Source organism: Lithobates pipiens, unplaced genomic scaffold (assembly GCF_037356315.1).
Source record: "Lithobates pipiens isolate NorthernLeopardFrog02 unplaced genomic scaffold, aLitPip1_a1.2 Scaffold_35, whole genome shotgun sequence".
Classification (NCBI taxonomy): domain Eukaryota; kingdom Metazoa; phylum Chordata; class Amphibia; order Anura; family Ranidae; genus Lithobates; species Lithobates pipiens.
In genome coordinates this window covers 25368059-25388634 of record NW_027507811.1, presented here as the reverse complement: position 1 = coordinate 25388634, position 20576 = coordinate 25368059, and the positions used below count along the sequence as shown (strand labels likewise).

The window sequence follows — 20576 nt, the reverse complement described above, 5'->3', positions numbered from 1 at the left end:
TCTCATGCAGTAAAATGATGCAGGAAATCACCGAGCCGTCATCACCTGTTTACTCGGCTTAGTCTGGAGTCACATACACGGTCCCGCCTCCATCGGCATTGGATCAGCTCCTGTGATTGACAGAACACTGGTCCAATGCCGGTGGCGGAGGCAGGACTGTGTGTGTGACATCAGAGCCGATTATACAGGAGATGACGGCTCAGTGAATTCCGGTGGCGCTAGTCCCCCTCCGTGGTACACTATCGGCGTATATTTTCAGGGGGAAAAGGTGAGTGTTATAAGCCAATAAATACGTACCGTATTTATCGGCGTATAACACGCGCCGGCGTACAGCACGCCCCCCAAGTTTAGGAGGGAATTTTAAGGAAAAAAACTTTTAGGAGGGAAATTTAAGCAAAAAAAAACTTACATTTAAATGCCCATCAATGCAGCCTTATCAGTGTCCATCTGAAGCCTTGTCAGTGTCATTTGCAGCCTTGTCATGCAGCCTGTCCTCATTGCAGCCTTTCCTCATTGCAGCCTGTCCTCATTGCAGCCTTGTCATGCAGCCTGTGCATCGTTGTCCCCTCAGTGTTAGGTTATATTTTTAAAAATGGCAACGCCGAGATGTCCTGTGTATCTCGGCGGCGCCCGGCAGTTCTCGGCCGCCTTCGGGCATTCTCGGCGGCTTTTGGCCGCCTTCGGCCGTACTCGGAGGCTTTCGGCCGCCTTCGCCCGTACTCGGCGGCTTTCGGCCGCTCTCGGCCCTTCATGGCGGTTTTCAGCCGCCGAGAAGGGACGGAGGCGACCGAAAGCCGCCGAGAAAGGCCGAAAGCCGCGAGAAGGGCCGAAGGTGGCTGAAAGCCGCCAAGAAAGGCCGAAGGCGGCTGAAAGGCGCCCAGAGCCCAGAAATTGCGGAGGATCGGCATATAACATGCACCCGCGTTTTTTCCCTCATTTTAAGGGGAAAAAAGTGCGTGTTATACGCCGATAAATACGGTATAAATATACCGATTTTGGTCTTGGTCTCATATGCATTTATGTATTTTTAAATGTCTGCTTATTTGTATCTTTGTGCTGTATAGGAATCCTGGTATGTCTAATTTAGATTGGATATCCCATACACCTGCATGACTCCAGGTGCTTCCTATATGTTTTGGAATTTGGGCTGACGTGCCCAAGTGGGCGGTCCTTTTTCCACCCAATACATACAGTGGTGTGAAAAAGTGTTTGCCCCCTTCCTCATTTCCTGTTCCTTTGCATGTTTGTCACACTTAAGTGTTTCGGAACATCAAACCAATTTAAACAATAGTCAAGGACAACACAAGTAAACACAAAATGCAATTTGTAAATGAAGGTGTTTATTATTAAAGGTGAAAAAAAATCCAAACCATCATGGCCCTGTGTGAAAAAGTGATTGCCCCCTAAACCTAATAACTGGTTGGGCCACCCTTAGCGGCAACAACTGCAACCAAGCGTTTGCGATAACGTGCAATGAGGCTTTTACAGCGTCCTGGAGGAATTTTGGCCCACTCATCTTTGCAGAATTGTCCTAATTCAGTTACATTAGAGGGTTTTCGAGCATGAACGGCCTTTTTAAGGTCATACCACAACATCTCAATAGGATTCAGGTCAGGACTTTGGCTAGGCCACTCCAAAGTCTTCATTTTGTTTTTCTGCAGCCATTCGGTGGTGGACTTGCTGGTGTGTTTAGGATCATTGTCCTGCTGCAGAACCCAAGTTCGTTTCAGCTTGAGTACACGAACAGATGGTCGGACATTCTCCTTCAGGATCTCTTGGTAGACAGCAGAATTCATAGTTCCTTTTATCACGGCAAGTCTTCCAGGTCCTGAAGCAGCAAAACAGCCCCAGACCATCACACTACCACCACCATATTTTACTGTTGGTATAATGTTCTTTTTATGAAATGCAGTGTTCCTTCTACGCCAGATATACTTGGACACACACCTTCCAAAGAGTTCCACTTTTGTCTCATCGGTCCACAGAATGTTGTCCCAAAAGTCTTGGGGATCATCAAGATGTGTTGTGGAGAAATTGAGACGAGCTTTGATGTTCTTTTTGCTCAGCAGTGGTTTTCTCCTTGGAACTCTGCCATGCAGGCCATTTTTGCCCAGTCTTTTCCTGATGGTGGAGGCATGAACGCTGACCTTAACTGAGGCAAGTGAGGCCTGCAGTTCCTTGGACGTTGTTGTGGGGTCTTTTGTGACCTCTTGGATAAGTCGTCGCTGCGCTCTTGGGGTAATTTTGGGCGGCCGGCCACTCCTGGGAAGGTTCACCACTGTTCCATGTCTTCGCCATTTGTGGATAATGGCTCTCACTGTGGTTCGCTGGATTCCCAAAGCTTTGGAAATGGCTTTATAACCCTTTCCAGACTGATAGATCTCAATTACTTTCTTTCTCAATTGTTCCTGAATTTCTTTGGGTCTCGGCATGATGTGTAGCTTTTAAGGATCTTCTGGTGGACCTTACTGTGTTAAGCAGCTCCTATTTAAGTGATGCCTTGATTGTGAACAGGTGTGGCAATAATCAGGCCTGGGTGTGGCTAGAGAAATTGAACTCAGGTGTGGACAACCACAGTTATAGTATGTTTTAACAAGGGGGCAATCACTTTTTCACACAGGGCCATGATGGTTTGGATTTTTTTTCACCTTTAATAATAAACACCTTCATTTACAAATTGCATTTTGTTTTTACTTGTGTTGTCCTTGACTATTGTTTAAATTGGTTTGATGTTCCGAAACACTTAAGTGTGACAAACATGCAAAGGAACAGGAAATTAGGAAGGGGGCAAACACTTTTTCACACCACTGTATACACATATATATAACAGTCAGCCCACCTTCTGGTAGCTATGACTAAGCACCCCATAGTGGCGTGAAACGCGTGAGTATCTTTGTCCCTGTGCTTCTGAGGTCTTTGTAACTGTACGGATTTTACCGTCTTCAATAAATAGGCTATAACGTAGTGCGGCTGTCAAGCTTTTTCTTCAATCCGACATCAGCGGGTATGTGTTCTCTGATGACTAGTTAAATGACTTTTACACCTACAAAAAAAAATTTCCCACACTCCGAACATGGATGAGGACGCTCTCCTGTGTGTCTTCTCTGGTGTATAAGAAGGATTCCTTTCACAGTGAAACATTTCCCGCACTCTGAACATGAATAAGGACGTTTACAGTTTTGACTTCTCTGGTGTATACAGTTTCCCTTTTTCGGTGAAACATTAATTGCACTCTAAACATAAATAAGGAGCACACCCGTGTGAATATTCTGGTGTGCAAGGAGGTTTCGTTTCACAGTAAAACATTTCCCGCACGCTAAACATGAATAAGAGCGCTCAACAGTGTGGATTCTCTGGTGTATGAGAAGTTCACTTTCACATCGAAACGTTTGCCACACTCTGAACATGAATAAGGATAATCACCAGTGTGAGTGATCTTGTGTCTTAGAAGCTGTATTTTCCATCAGAAAAATTTTCCACATTCTGGACATGAATAAAGACGCTGACCCATGTGAATTTTCTGGTGTCCAATGAGGTCTTCATTTCTAGTGAAACATTTCCCACACTATGCACAGGAGAAAGTATGCTTGCTCGTGTAACTTCACTGGTGTGTAAGTAGTTTATCTTTCACTGTGAATCGTTTCCCACACTATGAAAATGAATAGGGCCGCTCACCCGTATGACTTCTCTGGTGTCTAAGAAGGTTTCCTTTCACAGTGAAACATCTCCTGCACTCTGAACATGAATAAGGACGTTCACCTGTGTGATTTCTATGGTGTATACAAAGTTTTCCTTTTTCGGTGAAACATTTACCGCACTCTGAACATGAATAAAGACGCTCACGTGTGACTCCTCTGGTGATTTAGAAAGTTTCCTTTAAGAGTAAAACACTTCCCACACTCTGAGCATGAATAAAAACGCTCTCCTGTGTGACTTCCCTGGTGGTTTAGAAGGCTTATTTTGTGAGTAAAACACTTTCCACACTCAGAACAGGAATAGGAATTCTCTCCTATGTGTCTTCTCTGGTGTCCTGGAAGTTATTTTTTCTCACTGAAACACTTCCCGCACTCTGAGCATGTAAAAGTCATGTTGTGAAATTTGAGATGAATAAGAAGTTTAGATTTAATTTTAAAAGATTTTCCACACTCCGTACAGGACAATGAAGGATCTGCTGATCTGAGATGGATGTCTGATGTACCAGTATGTGATTGACCAGGAGGTTCCTCAGGATTAGACAGATCCAGGGCTTGTTATCCTCCACCCACACACACCCTCCAAATCACATCAAATGGTGGGTATGGTCAGTCAAATTTCACAAACTGAAGGAGAGTCCTAAAGTGGCATTAAATACCAAGATTGCATTACATACAGAGTGCAGAGTTCAGGGGGGGTTACACACAGAGTGCAAGCTTTTCACTTGTAAACACAGAAACCAGACTTCTGTGTTTACAAGTGATTTTGGTCAGCAGCCTCCCCCCAAGGGTCTGAGCCAGAGGTGGTGGAACCGAGTTCCACCAAGTTCTCCCTGAAAAAAATCCCTGGACGGATCCCTTGCTGTCTCCAAATGATATGGTCTGTGGTGCATATTTGGAGAAATAGGATTTACTCCTGGAGAACATTCTTTGCCATCATTATTTTTTGCATCACAATGTGGAGATACATGGAGACCATCTATAAGAAAGCAATATTAAAAGAAATATATTTTCACATTTTGCAATCACCATATCAATAATTCAAATGAAATATACAATACATTCAAACTATACTTCATCGAGTAACAATTGTGTACTGGTAACATCGTTATATTGAGGTATGGAGATAGACCATCATATGGCGTATAGTATCTCCACCTTATTTGTTGGGAACATGATATTATATTGAGGAACGGAGATGGACCATTCATATGGTGTACAGTATCTCCTCCTCATTTGTTGGGATTATGACGTTATATTGAGGAACGGAGATGGACCTTTCATATGGTGTACAGTATCTCCTCCTCATTTGTTGGGATTATGACGTTATATTGAGGAATGGAGATGGACCTTTCATATGGTGTACAGTATCTCCTCCTCATTTGTTGGGAACATGACGTTATATTGAGGAATGGAGATGGACCTTTCATATGGTGTACAGTATCTCTACAGTGATAGGTGATGCATCAATACTAAATTGATGCATCACCTATGATTGATATTTTTATCATCTCCCCCCCCCCCCCTTTTAGTTTTTACATGCATCTGACTCCCGACGATTGGTTACAAGCCAAGAAACACGTCGAGTTAACAACTTATGGATGCCCAAAAAATATATATATAGATTTTTTTAAGCAAAAATTATTTTATATCCTCTCATATATTTACCTTTGTATGAATTGTATTAATCATGTTTACTGTCTGATTAATTTGTATAAATTTTACCATCATGTCCAGTCATTAACTATATTAAATATGTTTAGATGACTAGGATCATGTAACTAGTTTGTGATTACGCTATTCAGTCTATATTATTATTGATATATTTTTAATACCTTGGACCATTGATTTGGTACCATGACATTACATTAAATGAAACCAAATTTATAATCTAAAAAATTACTTTCTGTATAATTAGACATATATCTTTGACATGCCTCACTCTAAGTCCCGTTCAAATTCCTATCTTCAATACCATTATCTTGTATTTTATAACCTCAAAGATGCAACTATGTTGGTGTCCCTTGTTAATTTGACATTGTATTTTTGAAATGTACCTGCCGACTCATAAACAAACTGTCCCTTTTGAAGTAAAACACATACCCATGTATTTATGATATAAAAACATTTTAATTCAATAGGGAGCACAAGGTCATATCAAAATAAAGAGGAAGGCAACGATGGAGAAACAGTTCGAATTGGTGAAGCCTTTGTACCCCAGGGCAGACATCAATTATTTGACTGTCAAAATTGGTAACCTGAGGAGTCCATTTAATAGGGAGCACAATATGGTCCAGGACTCCGAGATCGGGAGCAGCAGCAGATGACATATATGTCCCGAGGCTGTGGTCTTCCAACAGCCTGCATTTTTGGCCAGACCACATAGAACCCAGGCCATGACTCTCAACACTTCCTTCCATACAAATGAAGGAAATGAAATACAAAATGCATTCTCTGCACAAAAACTCAAATTAAACAAAAAGAAAATCATAAATTATAATGGGGATAATCCCCAGCTGAGTGGACTTGTTGGGGGTGTGGCTGCATTGGCCACGGTCCATCATGCTGCTGTGGTGAGTGGGGTGGCTGTGGTGTTGGTCGAGGTGGTGGAGGAGCATGGTCCAAATCGCAGAGGTGTGTTTTACTGGTGATTTCACCCCTCGTCCCCTTGTTTAGGGTCTGAAGAATTATTTCCTCGCACATAGTACGCTGGTCCTCCTCCATCTGTTTTAACTTGTTGCCTGTCAGCCATCCAAATGCCTCCTGGCCATCAGGGCTAATTGCAGCTGTAGCTTTGCGTAGAAAATCAGCCGTGGCTTCCTCTAGGTTGCTGGAGTTATAGGCCCTTTTTGAAGGAGGGTGGAGGAGAGGAACCTGTGATTCTGTTAGGCTGCCTGCCATGGCCTCCTCTTGGCTGAGGCTGAGACTTTCCTGTGTATGAAAATAGTACATAGTTTTAGGTTTTTGGTCATCAATCACACACAATTTTGAGCTCATGACTGTTGCAAATTGAAAGTTAACAAATAGAAAAGACTATCATTATGACAACAGCATTTTTCATTCTTGTCCCAATCATTTTTGGCCACTACTGTCTAATGATATGTAAACCACTTTGTTAAATCAGAAGTTTATGATCAATAACATCTAGTTAACATCATTACATTTTTGACAAGAAATATGTTCAACAATGCTATACCTGGGTCAAGATGGGCTCCTCCACATCTTCTTCCTTGGGAGAAGGCCCAGGTTGGACCTCAGGAGCCTCAGCTGATGCTAAAGGAAGTGTTGAGAGCGATGGCCTGGGTTCCCTCTGGTCAGACAAAAAGCGCAGGCTGTTGTAGTACCACAGCCTGGGGACATATACGTCATCTACCGATGCTCCTGATCTCTCGGAATCCTGGACTTTCTTGCGCTCCCTATTATATGTGCTCCTCAGGCCACCAATTTTGGCCTTCAAATAGGGGATGTCTGCCATGGGATGCACAGGCTTCACTAATTCCAACAGTTTCTCCATTGCTTCCTTCCTCTTTATCTTGTTTGTATAGTCCCTGCATTTTACCTGCCAGAGACATGGCAGCTCTCTGTATTTTTCTATAAACCGTGGCAGGAAATCTGGGGCCGTAAATTTATCAACCATTTTTCTGCAAGACACAACACAAGACAAACCCTAATGTCAGGCTAAACTCTCATAATCTTGTCCCAATATAGATATGTCCCAATAGATATCAATCTATAAGCAGTATATGCCATTAACCACTGATGCCCCAATTTACAATTGTACCTTTGTTTGAACGATCCGCGGTAACGATCCTCCGTCCTCCTCTCACAGATCATATGTACGTCCGTAAACTCCCAGACTGTGATGGGAAGCATGAACCTTACAGAAACCCAAATGTCAGGCCAAGATCATGGGTAAAGTTGTGAGAAGTCTGCACAGGAATTTTGGGGTACGACGATCCAAGGATCAGTTGAGAAAACGCTGGTCAGACCTTAAATTGAGAAAGGAAGATCAGTATAGCAAAATCAGGAAAAGCAAAAAAGTATTTATCCTGTTTTCCTATTATTATTATTATTATTATTATTACTACTTGCATGCTGCTCCGTGTTCTTTTCTTTACTGTTGTACAGTTTAAAAGGCCAAGTAGGAATCGTTTGTGGGACATTAATCATCGTTCGTTCGGCAACTAAAACATCATTTTGGGAGATGCAGGTTACCAAATTTGTTCAGGCCTATTTGCATTAAAATAATTTCATTAGATTGTTGTCTAGATGTGTTTGAAACTATAATGAAATGTCAACTTTAGTCGGTGTAAGGAGAGGACACTCAGCAGTTTACACATCTGGATGCAGGAGTACTAGTGTGGGACATCATAACACCTGTTGTGGATTTATGAAGAAATAATTAATTTATATTTACTGGAAAAAATTAGAGATTAGTTTAGGCCTCAAAAACCTAGATTTTGCCATCATTGAACTGTTACCCTCTTGGAGACCTTTAAAGCAAAATAGATGATCTCATGTTTTCCAAGATGTTACTGCGTCAACTATTGAAAACTTTTACAAGCCTGCATTGAGACAGAGACTTGCTGGAACAATGGTAGCTCATGTCACAAAGCAAGGAGACATGTACCTTGCTTTAGTGGATAAATAACAGCCACAAAGACAAACGTTTTTTTCGGACTGTTACACCTTGGCTCATTGCGTGAATTTTTAGGAACTGTGTGGATAGCTAATCCATTTCTAAACATCCATTGGGACTGTTCAAAGTTTCAACACATGTTCGAAAGATGTGAATTTTGTGCAGTCAGGAATATTTTAAAAATATACAGTGCCTTGCGAAAGTATTCAGCCCCCTTGAACTTTTCAACCTTTTGCCACATTTCAGGCTTCAAACATAAATATATAAAATTTTAATTTTTTGTGAAGAATCACCAACAAGTGGGACACAATTGTGAAGTGGAATAAAATCTATTGGATATTTTAAACTTTTTTAGCAAATAAAAAACTGAAAAGTGGTGCGTGCAAAATTATTCGGCCCCTTTACTTTCAGTGCAGCAAACTCTCTCCAGAAGTTCAGCGAGGATCTCTGAATCATCCAATGTTGTCCTAAATGACTGATGGTGATAAATAGAATCCACCTGTGTGTAATCAAGTCTCTGTATAAATGCACCTGCTCTGTGATAGTCTCAGGGTTCTGTTAAAAGCGCAGAGAGCATCATGAAGACCAAGGAACACACCAGGCAGGTCCGTAATACTGTTGTGGAGAAGTTTAAAGCCGGATTTGGATACAAAAAGATTTCCCAAGCTTTAAACATCCCAAGGAGCACTGTGCAAGCGATCATTTTGAAATGGAAGGAGTATCAGACCACTGCAAATCTAACAAGACCTGGCCGTCCCTCTAAACTTTCAGCTCAGACAAGGAGAAGACTGATCAGAGATGCAGCCAAGAGGCCACTGATCACTCTGGATGAACTGCAGAGAACGACAGCTGAGGTGGGAGAGTCTGTCCATAGGACAGCAATCAGTCGTACACTGCACAAATCTGGCCTTTATGGAAGAGTAACAAGAAGAAAGCCATTTCTCAAAGATATCCATAAAAAGTCTCATCTAAAGTTTGCCACAAGCCACCTGGGAGACACACCAAACATGTGGAAGAAGGTGCTCTGGTCAGATGAAACCAAAATCAAACTTTTTGCCTCAATGCAAAACGATATGTTTGGCGTAAAAGCAACACAGCTCATCACCCTCAACACACCATCCCCACTGTCAAACAGGGTGGTGGCAGCATCATGGTTTGGGCCTGCTTTTCTTCAGCAGGGACAGGGAAGATGGTTAAAATTGAGGGGAAGATGGATGCAGCCAAATACAGGACCATTCTGGATGAAAACCTGTTGGAGTCTGCAAAAGACCTGAAACTGGGACGGAGATTTATCTTCCAACAAGACAATGATCCCAAACATACAGCAAAATCTACAAAGGAATGATTCACAAATAAACATATCCAGGTGTTAGAATGGCCAAGTCAAAGTCCAGACCTGAATCCAATCGAGAATCTGTGGAAAGAGCTGAAAACTGCTGTTCACAAACGCTCTCCATCCAACCTCACTGAGCTCGAGCTGTTTTGCAAGGAAGAATGGGCAAGAATTTCAGTCTCTCGATGTGCAAAACTGATAGAGACATACCCCAAGTGACTTGCAGCTGTAATCGCAGCAAAAGGTGGCTCTACAAAGTATTAACGCAAGGGGGCCGAATAATTTTGCACAAAACCAATTTTCAGTTTTTTATTAGTTAAAAAAGTTTCAAAAATCCAATAGATTTCGTTCCACTTCACAATTGTGTCCCACTTGTTGGTGATTCTTCACAAAAATTTTTAATTTTATATCTTTATGTTTGAAGCCTGAAATGTGGCAAAAGGTTGAAAAGTTCAAGGGGGCCGAATACTTTCGCAAGGCACTGTACGTGATTGTCAGTCATTTCGAATTATATGTGATATTTTAGATCACAGATATATTATAATTTTAGTATCTGCAGACCTAACAACTTTGGTATAAGGTAAAAATATGAAAATTGTGATTATAAGTAGAAGTGTTAAGAAATGAATTAGTATTATGAAAAACATATAATCATAATTATAACTGTATAAGAATTTACACATGTTTTTAGATAAAACAAATATTCATCGGATATACCAGAATTATACATGTATCCATATAGATAATCATTTTATGTGCTATTGATTAATATATATAACAACATGTGTCTTTAATCGATAGACCAGTTTTTATAGCTATACATATATATAACCATTTTATGTAATAGTAATTAATCAAAATTATACTGAGTGTATTTCATATTAGACCAGTTACCAGAATACTTAAAAGGTATATATTCTTCTCACCAAGATACAAACAAATACATATTATTAAAATTGAACATTTCATTTAAAAGATAGTTCAGAACACATTTTCTGCTCTCAGACATGCCTAGTGGTTGAAGGTGATATTACCTGAAATTCACCAAAGTAAATCATTAGTTTTTGCTTAACCAATAGAAAAGAAGCCATACCTTTTGAGGTGAGCATATTATAAGTTTTATGATCTTATTGTCCGAGATGGTATTGTCTGAGATGGTAGGGGGACGCTGGGAGATACACACACTCCCAGACTGACACTCATGCACCATGTATGAATACATATTTTAACATTCATGAAGATTCCTGAACCCTGATACTTGGATCTCGGAGGTCGCAAGAAGTAAATCCTCTTTAAGCCCTTGTACACGCAGTCAGAAATTCCGACCACAAAATCCGTCAGATTTTTTACGACCGATTTTGTCTGAAAATGGTGTTGCATACACAGTCGGACAAAGTTGTCGGAAAATCCGATTGTTCGGAACGTGATGACGTTCGTTCGTTCCGACAGGACTACGTTCAGCCTAGTAGCCAATAGCTTTGCTCTCGTACTTTGATCTGAGCATGCGTGGCACTTTGTCCGATCGGAATTCTCTACAAACTATTGGAAAAAGTCAGATCGGATTTTGTTGTCGGAAAATTTGAGATCCTGCTCTCAAATTTTTTCCGTCAGAACTTCCGACGGAAAAAGTCCGATAGAGCCCACACACGATCGGATTTTCCGACAATATAATCCGACCGGACCGTTTCCGTCAGAATTTCCGACTGTGTGTACAAGGGCTAAGAGTATCCATTTTTTAAAGCTACGGTAGCCATCTTAAAGTGATTGTAAACCTTACAAACCACTTTGACCAACAGGTAAGCCTAGATTAAGGCTTACCTGCAGGTCCAAGAAATATCTCCTAAACCTATACGGTTTAGGATATATTTACAAAAAGACAGGCACCGCTGTCTATGGCTCATGCGCCATACACAGCGCCTCGCAGGCGCACTGAGCATGCCGCTGCTAATGGCGATATGCCGTTAGTGGCGGCTCCCATGCGCGGGAGTGAAGTCATCACTGCTCTGGCTCTGTGAGTGGCCGGATCAGCGATACCCAGAAGAATATGGATGCTCTGTGCTACAGGGGGACAGTGGTGACATCGCTGGCTCCTGCGTCAGGTGAGTGACACATAATGGGCTACTATGCGATGCATAGTAGCCCATTATGCTTTACCTTTGCAGGGAGAAAAAGAGGAAGTATACCCATATAGATTGATTTTGTATCTTAAAAATATCCTCGTTAAAAATTACTCAATAATAAATACTGTGTGGGAAAACTATCCTTAAAAAGCACAACACGCCCTTGTTATGGTGTCCCACGCAAGTGCTCCAGTGGATACTAGGGGTCTCTCCATGTGTGAAACTTGCACAAAACAGGTAAGTATTCCAGCTTTGGAAAGGGAACAAGTCATGTATTCAGCTTGGAACTCTGCCAAAACAGACAATCTGAAGACACTTTCATGCAATGTTTCATATTACTATTTCTAGCCTAACATATCTTGTCTGCTAAGCATACCTTTTTTGTATTCACATAGGGGAGAAAGGAAGAGGGACATCTGGGGACACCAGTAACCCAGCACCTACTGAACACTCTGAAGAAAGGACACTCGCCACACACCCTGAAGATGCAGATGTTGATGTGCTTGAAGTACTGGGTGAAGGTGGAGAAATGGTGTCGAACACAGGTCAGTGTCTGAGACCACAGCTTCAGGTAATAGATAGATGCCTGCATATTTTTAATACATGGTGTGTTTTTTTATCTTTAGGTGATGTGGATGTTGTGGAAGAAGAAACTCACTTCAGCAGTGCAAGTGCATAAATCCTGATCAGTGAATCATGGTTTGTAATCGTGATTTGGAACAAATGAAACAAAACATCCATGATGTTCAAAAAAGACTGAGCAACATCATAGATATTTTAAGAAAAATCTAAACAAAAAAAACATTATATAGTTGTCGTCATGTTGTAGGTTTTTACAGTTTTAAATGAATCGCAAAGCCAAATTTTGAAGATGCACACAGTGTGTCAACATGTGCTATCTCCCATCATGGGATATCAATGTACACGTTTTGTGGGTGCAACCCCTTCCTCACAACTAAAGTAGGTGAGAGGAAGTGGTTGCACCTCTGAAACACATCCATTGATCCCCCGTGATGGGATCTAGCACATGTTGGCACACTGGGGCTTATTTCAAAAAGGAAAAACCACTTTGCCCTACAAGTGCAATGCAAGTGCACTTGTAGGGCAAAGTGGATTGGCCTTTCTGAAATAAGCCCCAGTGTGTCAACATGTGCTAGCTCCCATCATGGGGGCCTTCAGTTTAGCAAAGTCGAATTTTAAACATTCCTGAGTTGGGAATGTGTATGTTATGTTTTTTAAACATGCCTGTTTAGCCCCAAAAATGGCAAATTCATTTTAAACATACATGTTATACACCAAGATGTTGGTTTGTTCAAAAACTGTTTATAACACACATGTGATTGTGCTTGGAGTAAAATGTTTTATACTCAACCAGTGTATTTTAGGGACTCCAAGCAATTAATTCAAGGAGTTGAAAAGGATGAATATTTTTATCATTAATGTATTACATACATTAATAACAATAACAGTGTGTGTGTGTGTGTGTAGCAGACCCACAGCACAACATAATAGTTAGCTGAAGAAAAGATTGTCACCTCATGTAGAAAATAAGTTACGTTTGCACTATTGAAGAAAATGGCCAAAATCAAAAGGCCATTTGAGAACCTAGGAGACAGATAAGAAACAAAAACAGTAATTCAAATGAAATATGAGTTTAGCTCTTCAAAAAAAAAAAACGATTGCACATCTGCAACATTTTGTTGTAAATCAATTGCCCCTCTGCTCACAAAGTACTCAACATATTATCTAACTTCGCGGGCACTTTGGGGGGGGGGGGGGGGAGCCAGGACTGTATCCAATGCAAAGTCCGCCTCAGTCAAAACTGAGGCCAGATAGCTGGCTGTATTCTTCCTTAGATAGTTGTGGAGAATTCAGCAGCTCAACACAACATGGTTCAGTTTATATTTGGCCAGGTTTCTGGACGTTAGGAAGATCCTGAACCAGCTTACCATTATGCCTCATGAGATGTTCCCCCAGTGCAAAGGCCTCATCCGCGATAAAAACAAAATTGAGGCCCTCGACATTCTACTCCAGAGGTGGCAACCGCAGTGTGCCATTTTGTAGACGCTTGTAGAACTTGGTCTGGATGATCATTCCTCCGTCAGAGTTTCTGCCGTTCTTCCCAAAATCCAGGTAGAGAAACTAATAATTGGCCGACACCACCTCCAACATCACAATACTACTAAACCCCTTATAAATGTAGTAGTAAGACCCTGAGTTGTGTGGTGGTACAATCCTTACGTGCTTCCCATCTATAGCACCACCACAATTGGGAAAATCCCACTGGTGATAAAACTGGGAAGCCACAGTCTGCCACTCCTGTGGGTTGGAAGGAAACTGTGGAGTCAAACAAGAAAAAAAAATAGTACTTTTGCATATAACATTACAGACAGATTAAACACAAACATTATTGGCCAACAAGTATAAAATTTATTGAAATTTGTATTTAAAGACAAAAGTATAAGGTCAACTCATCAGATTCCCCACCCCCTCTTGTGGCCAATTGGAAACATTTTATGGTGGGGGGATGGGTAGATGTTTTGGACAGGTAACCCTCTCCACTTCATTGAGAGCTGAATGCATAAATAACGTGTGTTACTTTGGCCAGCCCCTCCTTACTTACACTATTGATGGCCCACTGGACAGGTAAGAAGTGTCATAATCCGAAAATATGAACACACACTGTCCAAATTGAAGCACCTTTTTACATTCTGCAATTACCTATCAAGATAATAGGAGAACAAAACTTTCAACAGTACCATTTGAAAGTATTCAGGCAGGCACTTTCACTACATGCTTTGGCGAATTCATCCATAAATATGAACACAAAAGTGGTAGGTATAGTGTGTATGGGTTTGGCAAAGTCAGCAGATAGAGTATTGGTATCAGATGACTTAGCGGTTGGGGGGAAGGGAGGGTTCCAAATGAGTTTGGGCCCCAAAAAGATAGTCTCTGGCACTCTGCTGAATTTAAGGACAACAATAACATCTGAACACATTTTATGGGGTGTTTAGGGTGAGCACTAAAATGTAGCTGACAAAAAACATTTAAGTTACTAGGCTAGGTGTGTATGGGCCCAGGATAGCATGCTGGGGAGGTTATTGAGGGCAAATATGCATTAACCACTTCCCTACCCACCCATAGTCATATGACACCCACAGATGAGATCTCCCATCCTGGGTGGACATCATACGACGTCCTCCCATTCCCGGCTGCCTAGGGGGGCGCGTGCCCGCGGCGTCGTTCTGGACCCAGTACGCGTGCCCAGCGGGTACCCGCGATTGCCCAGGAACACAGCAGGACCGTGGATCTGTGTATGTAAACACACAGATCCACGTCCTGTCAGTGGAGAGGAGACCAATGGTGTGTTCCCAGTACAGAGGAACACTGATCGGTTTCCTCCCCTTGTGAGACCCCTCCCCCCACAGTTAGACTCACTCCCATAGGGAACATATTAACCCCTGTAGCGCCCCCTGGTGTTAACCCCTTCCCTGCCAGTCACATTTACACAGTAATCAGTGCAATTTTATAGAACCGATCGCTGTGTAAATGTGAATGGTCCATTACTAGTTAAAAAAAAAAAGCCATAAATATATCCCCTATTTTGTAGACACTAACTTTTGCGCAAACCAATCTATATACGCTTACTGCGATTTTTTTTTTACCAAGAATGCGTATCGGCCTAAACTGAGGGAAAAATGTGTTTTTTTTTTTTTTTGTTTTTTTTTAAATGGGTTATTTATAATAGCAAAAAGTAAAAAATATTGTGTTTTTTTCAAAATTGTCGCTCTTCTTTTGTTTATAGCGCAAAAAATAAAAAACGCAGAGGTGATCAAATACTACCAAAAGAAAGCTCTATTTGTGGGAAAAAAATGACGTCAATTATGTTTGGGTGCGCAATTGGCAGTTAAAGCGACGCTGTGCCGAATCGCAAAAAGTGCTCTGGTAAAGGGGGTAAAATCGTCCAGGGCTGAAGTGGTTAGGGACAAAATAGGAGCATTAAAAGCTTACAGCATGCATGAGGACAAAGAAGGCATTCACAAAATATTACTATCATGGTAATTACGGAATGAAGAAATGAATACAATACATTGGCAAACATTAAATACATAGAATGTGATGTTAAAGGATAAAACTTACCCGGATATAATCCTTCTGCAGGACTTGAATGATGGCAGAACAGGTCTCTGGAATAATGATTCCCAAAGTCTGGGGGGAGATCCCAGTCGTGAACTTGAGGTCCTGGAGACTTCTCCGTGTTGCCAAGTACCACAAAGCTGGCGACGAGCCTTTGCTCGGAAGAGATGGCTTGCCGCATGCAGGTGTCCTGCTTAGTAATATAAGGGGACAGCAAAGCCAATAGATGGTGAAAAACAGGGTCCATCATCCAGAGGCAATTTCTGAAATCATCAGGATTATTCTCCTGGAGCTCCAGCAGCAAAGGCATATGACAGAATTGGTCACGATTAAGCAACCAATTCTTGGTCCAATTACTCCTCCTTCCCTGGTTCCTGGACTGGACTTGGGTCATAGCAATAACTCAAAGCCCAAAAATAGCACAATATCTCTGACAAGAACGCCACATGGCTAGTAAAAGAACGGCTTCTCAAAACGAACTGACAGAATGCACTGAAAATCTGAAAGGACCTGACAAGCACGACCTGAAAATCAGAAACAACCACACAAGCACACACTGAACATCAGAAGCAAACTATAAATAGAACGCAGTGAAAAACAGAAACAACCTGACAAGCACGCACTGAAAAACAGATACGAACCGACAAGCACAACCTAAAAAGCAGAAATGAACTGAAAAGCACGAGGCTGAAAAGCACGAATCATCACTCAAATTTCTACTAACACAAGATAAACACAAGATTAGCAGAAGGAGCCCAAAGGGTGGCACATGACTATTGAACTTCCTTTTTATCGGCTCGTCGTATGTCTTGTACGTCACTAAATTTGTAATTGTTGGCCAACATTTGTGTGATTGTGCGTATGCAAGACAAGTTTGAGCCAATGCCCTTCGGACAAAATTCCATTGATTTTTTGGCCAACAATCCGATCATGTGTACAAGGCATAACAGGTTTTCTTCTAAGATTGCCCTGTATTTGGCTCCATCCATCTTCCCATCAACTGACCAGCTTCCCTGTTCCTGCTGAAGAAAAGCGTCCCCACATGATGCTTCCACCACCATGTTTCACAGTGGGGATGGAGTGGTTAGGAGGATGTGCAGTGTTTGTTTTCCGCCACACTTTTAGGCCAAAAAGGTTTATTTTTGGTCTCGTCTGACCAGACCACCTTCTTCCGCATGTTTGCTGTGTCCCCCTCATGGCTTCTCGCAAACTGCAAACGGGACTTCTTATGGCTTTCTTTCAACAATGGCCTCCTTCTTGCCACTCTTCCATAAAGACCAGATTTGTAGAGAGCACGACTAATAGTTGTCCTGTGGACAGATTCTCCCACCTGCACTGTGGATCTCTGCAGTTCCTCCAGAGTTACCATGGACCTCTTTGCTGCTTCTTTGATTAAAGGGGTGGGCCAGCTGAAAGAATAATTTTTTTTAAAGTCAGCAGCTACAAACACTGTAGATGCTGACTTTTATTAAGCACACTTATCTGTCCAGGGTGCCCACGATGTTGGCCGCCCTAGGCCGACCCGTCCCTCGGCTCTTGGGTCCCACCATTCTAACTAAGGGAAACAGGCAGTGGAGCCTTGCAGCTTCACTGCCCATTTCCTACTGCGCGTGCGCAAGCCGCGTGACGCTTTGTGAATGGGGCGCGCTGTGTCCTGGGAACTGTGTGTTTCAGAACAAAGGGCGGCCCCATTCCCCAGAAGACAACGCGAGGAGGAGAAGACTGAAGATCACCGCGGAATAGGAAGAAGCAGATTGGGACGATCTGCCTAGCAACAGCCATTTCTGGTAAATTAAAAAAATATATTTTTCTTTTTTGTTTTCAAATTTTTAGGAACAGTTTGATGTCATTTTTTTTTAGGGTGGCACTCCACTTTAATGCTCTCCTTGCCCGGCCTGTCAGTTTAGGTGGATGGCCATATCTTGGTAAGTTTTCAATTGTGCCATACTCTTTCTATTTTTGGATGATGGATTGAACAGTGCTCTGTGAGATGTTCAGCTTGGTATATTTTTTTATAACCTAACCCTGCTTTAAACTTCTCCACAACTTTATCTCTGACCTGCCTGGTGAGTTCCTTGGCCTTCATGATGCTGTTTGTTCACTAAGGTTCTCTCACAAACCTCTGAGGGCTTCACAGAACAGCTGCATTTATACTGAGATTAAACTACACACAGGTGGACTAGATTTTAGTAAAGGGGCCTGAATACAAATGTATGCCACACATTTCAGATATTTATTTGTAAAAAAAATTATCATCATCATTATGTGCCACTTTGTGTTGGTCTATCACATAAAATCCTAATAAAATACATTTACGTTTTTGGCTGTAACGTGACAAAATGTGGAAAATTTCAAGGCAAAATATCTGGTCTTTAAAGAGGAAGTAAACCCTGATGGGTTTACTTCCTCTTTGTTTCCCTGAAAAGGTAAAGCATAATGGACTACTATGCATCGCATAGTAGCCCATTATGTGTCACTTACCTGACACAGGAGCCAGCGAAGTCACCGCTGTCCCCTGTAGTCTGGGGCGTCCATCTTCTTCCGGGTATTGCTGCTCCGGTCACTCCCGCGCATGCGCACGGGAGCCGCTGCTAACGGCATGCCGCTAACGGCGATAGTGCTCCTGCACGCCACTGTCTTTGGCGCTTGCGCCGTAGACAGCTGTGACTGTCTTTTAGTAAATACCTCCTAAACCGTGTAGGTTTAGGAGATATTTCTTGGACCTACAGGTAAGCCTTAATCTAGGCTTACCTGTAGGTCAAAGTGGTTTGTAAGGGTTTACAACCACTTTAAACCAGAGGCTCTGGATGGACAAATGGATGGATAAATTTGGATAAATGGCTCTACATTTAGGATGTATCTCTCTACATATATTCTAACTTAAAGTGGTTCTGCACCTAAAAAAAAAAATATTAAAAGCCAGCAGCTACTAATATTAATAAAATCACACTTACCTGTCCCAAGGTCCAGCAATGTCGGCGGCAGATGACGAGCGATCGCTCGTCTCGCTGCTGCCACCGCCGCCATCCTCTGTCAGGGAATCGGGAAGTGAAGCATGGCGGCTTCACTGCCCGGTTCCCTACTGCGCATGCGTGAGTCGCGCTGCGCGTCTCTTAAGATCCCCCGCTGTGTCCTGGGAACTGTGCGTTTCCCAGAACACAACGGGGGGGAGGGGAGGGGCGGGGCGTCTGCGGCGGTCTGCCCAGAAGTCGGTGCAGACACCAGATTATCCAGGTAACTGCACCCCCCACCCCCCTCCCCCCTGAAAGGTGCCGATTGTGGCACCGGAGGGGGGGGGGGATCAGATTAGCGGAACTTCCCCTTTAGGGTGAAGAACCACTTTAAGAAAAAGGAGCGCTATGTTGTGGGGATTACACGCGGCACACATTGTGAGAAGTCATCATGGCTACATTGCGCTAAATGTTACGCTTGGTTTAGAATGGAGCTTGCACCAAAATCTAACTAGACCTCTTTGAGGTCCAGATGCATTACTGGTGAACCTTCCATGTACATGTCAGTGTAAGGGAAAACAAAACCCGAACAGTAATTGTCAGTGGGGGGAAAAGTGCCCTGAATAAAAAAATGCTTGTTGTTGGTGGGAGGAAAACCCAAAATTTTTCCAGGCAACAGTGCAAAAAAAAAAATGTCATGGCGTCAACTGGAAAAAAATATGCCCTTGCCTATGGGGGGTCGTGGGAGGAAAAGTGCAGCTGAACAGCATGGTCAGGTGGACTTCCATTTATTTATGTGACATATCCTGGACTCTGGGACTGTGGGGTTCTGTTTACCAGGACAGTCTGATAAGATCTGGGACAACTCAGGGATATGTATTGGGCTCCGTTCATACCGTGTAGGTACGCACACATCTCCCTGTGTCGTGTCTATCCCATTCATTTCAATGGGTTTCCCTACACAGAAGAAATGTGGAAGTGAAGTCCCTCACTTTTTTCATAAATGCGCACATTAGGAGATCCATGGGGGTATGTATCACTAACAATTAATGGCGCACCCCCCCCCCCCCCTGCGGATCTGCTAAAGGGAAGCACATGTGCAAGGCGGGAAAGAATGCGATTTTGCATGCATTTCTGACACACACACACACACAGGTGTGAACCCAGTTCAAGCCAACAGTTGTATAAATGGTTCAATATCTAGTCTGTATGCGGGTTCTAAACACCAAAGAGGGCTGCTGTAAACTCAAAATGTCTTATTACCGTCTCTGCCTCCAGCTCCAGAAATCTCTCCTCTCTACTTCCTCCGAACTCACCTCTGACCCGGAACTTCTTGTCTGTATGTTACATCACTTCCTTTCAGTATCCGACATCACTTCCTGTCTGTCTTGCATATAATTTTCTGTCTGTGCTTTCCACTCAATGTAACGCCACCACATTACAGAGAATATAAAACTTACAGCTGTGGATGTTTTCAGACATGGCACATTTTTCCATACATTATTACACATTAACCACGGCAATTTTTTTCTGCACACATTAAAATCAACATTTTTTGCTAGAAATGACTGAACACCCCCAAATAGTATATATTTTCTGAAAGCAGAGACTTTGGGGAATAAAATGGTGGTAGTTACAATTTATTATGCTGCACGATATTTGCGCAGTTATTTATCAAACAGATATTTTCATAAGTAAAAAAAA

General features: G+C 42.3%; 2 protein-coding genes across 5 annotated transcripts in view; both read right to left on the bottom strand.

Moving 5' to 3' along the window:
* The window catches only part of LOC143956176 (uncharacterized), a 176834-nt gene that overhangs the window by 127212 nt on the left and 29046 nt on the right, over positions 1 to 20576 (bottom strand). The window lies entirely within an intron of this gene.
* Positions 5803 to 20202, bottom strand: LOC143955249 (uncharacterized). 2 transcript variants are annotated; one of them, XM_077465330.1, is made up of 4 exons: positions 20136 to 20202; positions 7474 to 7681; positions 6889 to 7333; positions 5803 to 6623 (listed from the first exon to the last, which is right to left on the bottom strand). In XM_077465330.1, the coding sequence occupies exons 2-4, from the start codon at positions 7563 to 7565 to the stop codon at positions 6180 to 6182; spliced, it is 981 nt and encodes a 326-aa protein (XP_077321456.1). In that variant the 5' UTR covers positions 7566 to 7681; positions 20136 to 20202; the 3' UTR covers positions 5803 to 6179. The 2 variants fall into 2 exon arrangements, with proteins under 2 accessions (XP_077321456.1, XP_077321457.1); XM_077465331.1 differs by lacking the exon at positions 20136 to 20202 and adding an exon at positions 13734 to 14125.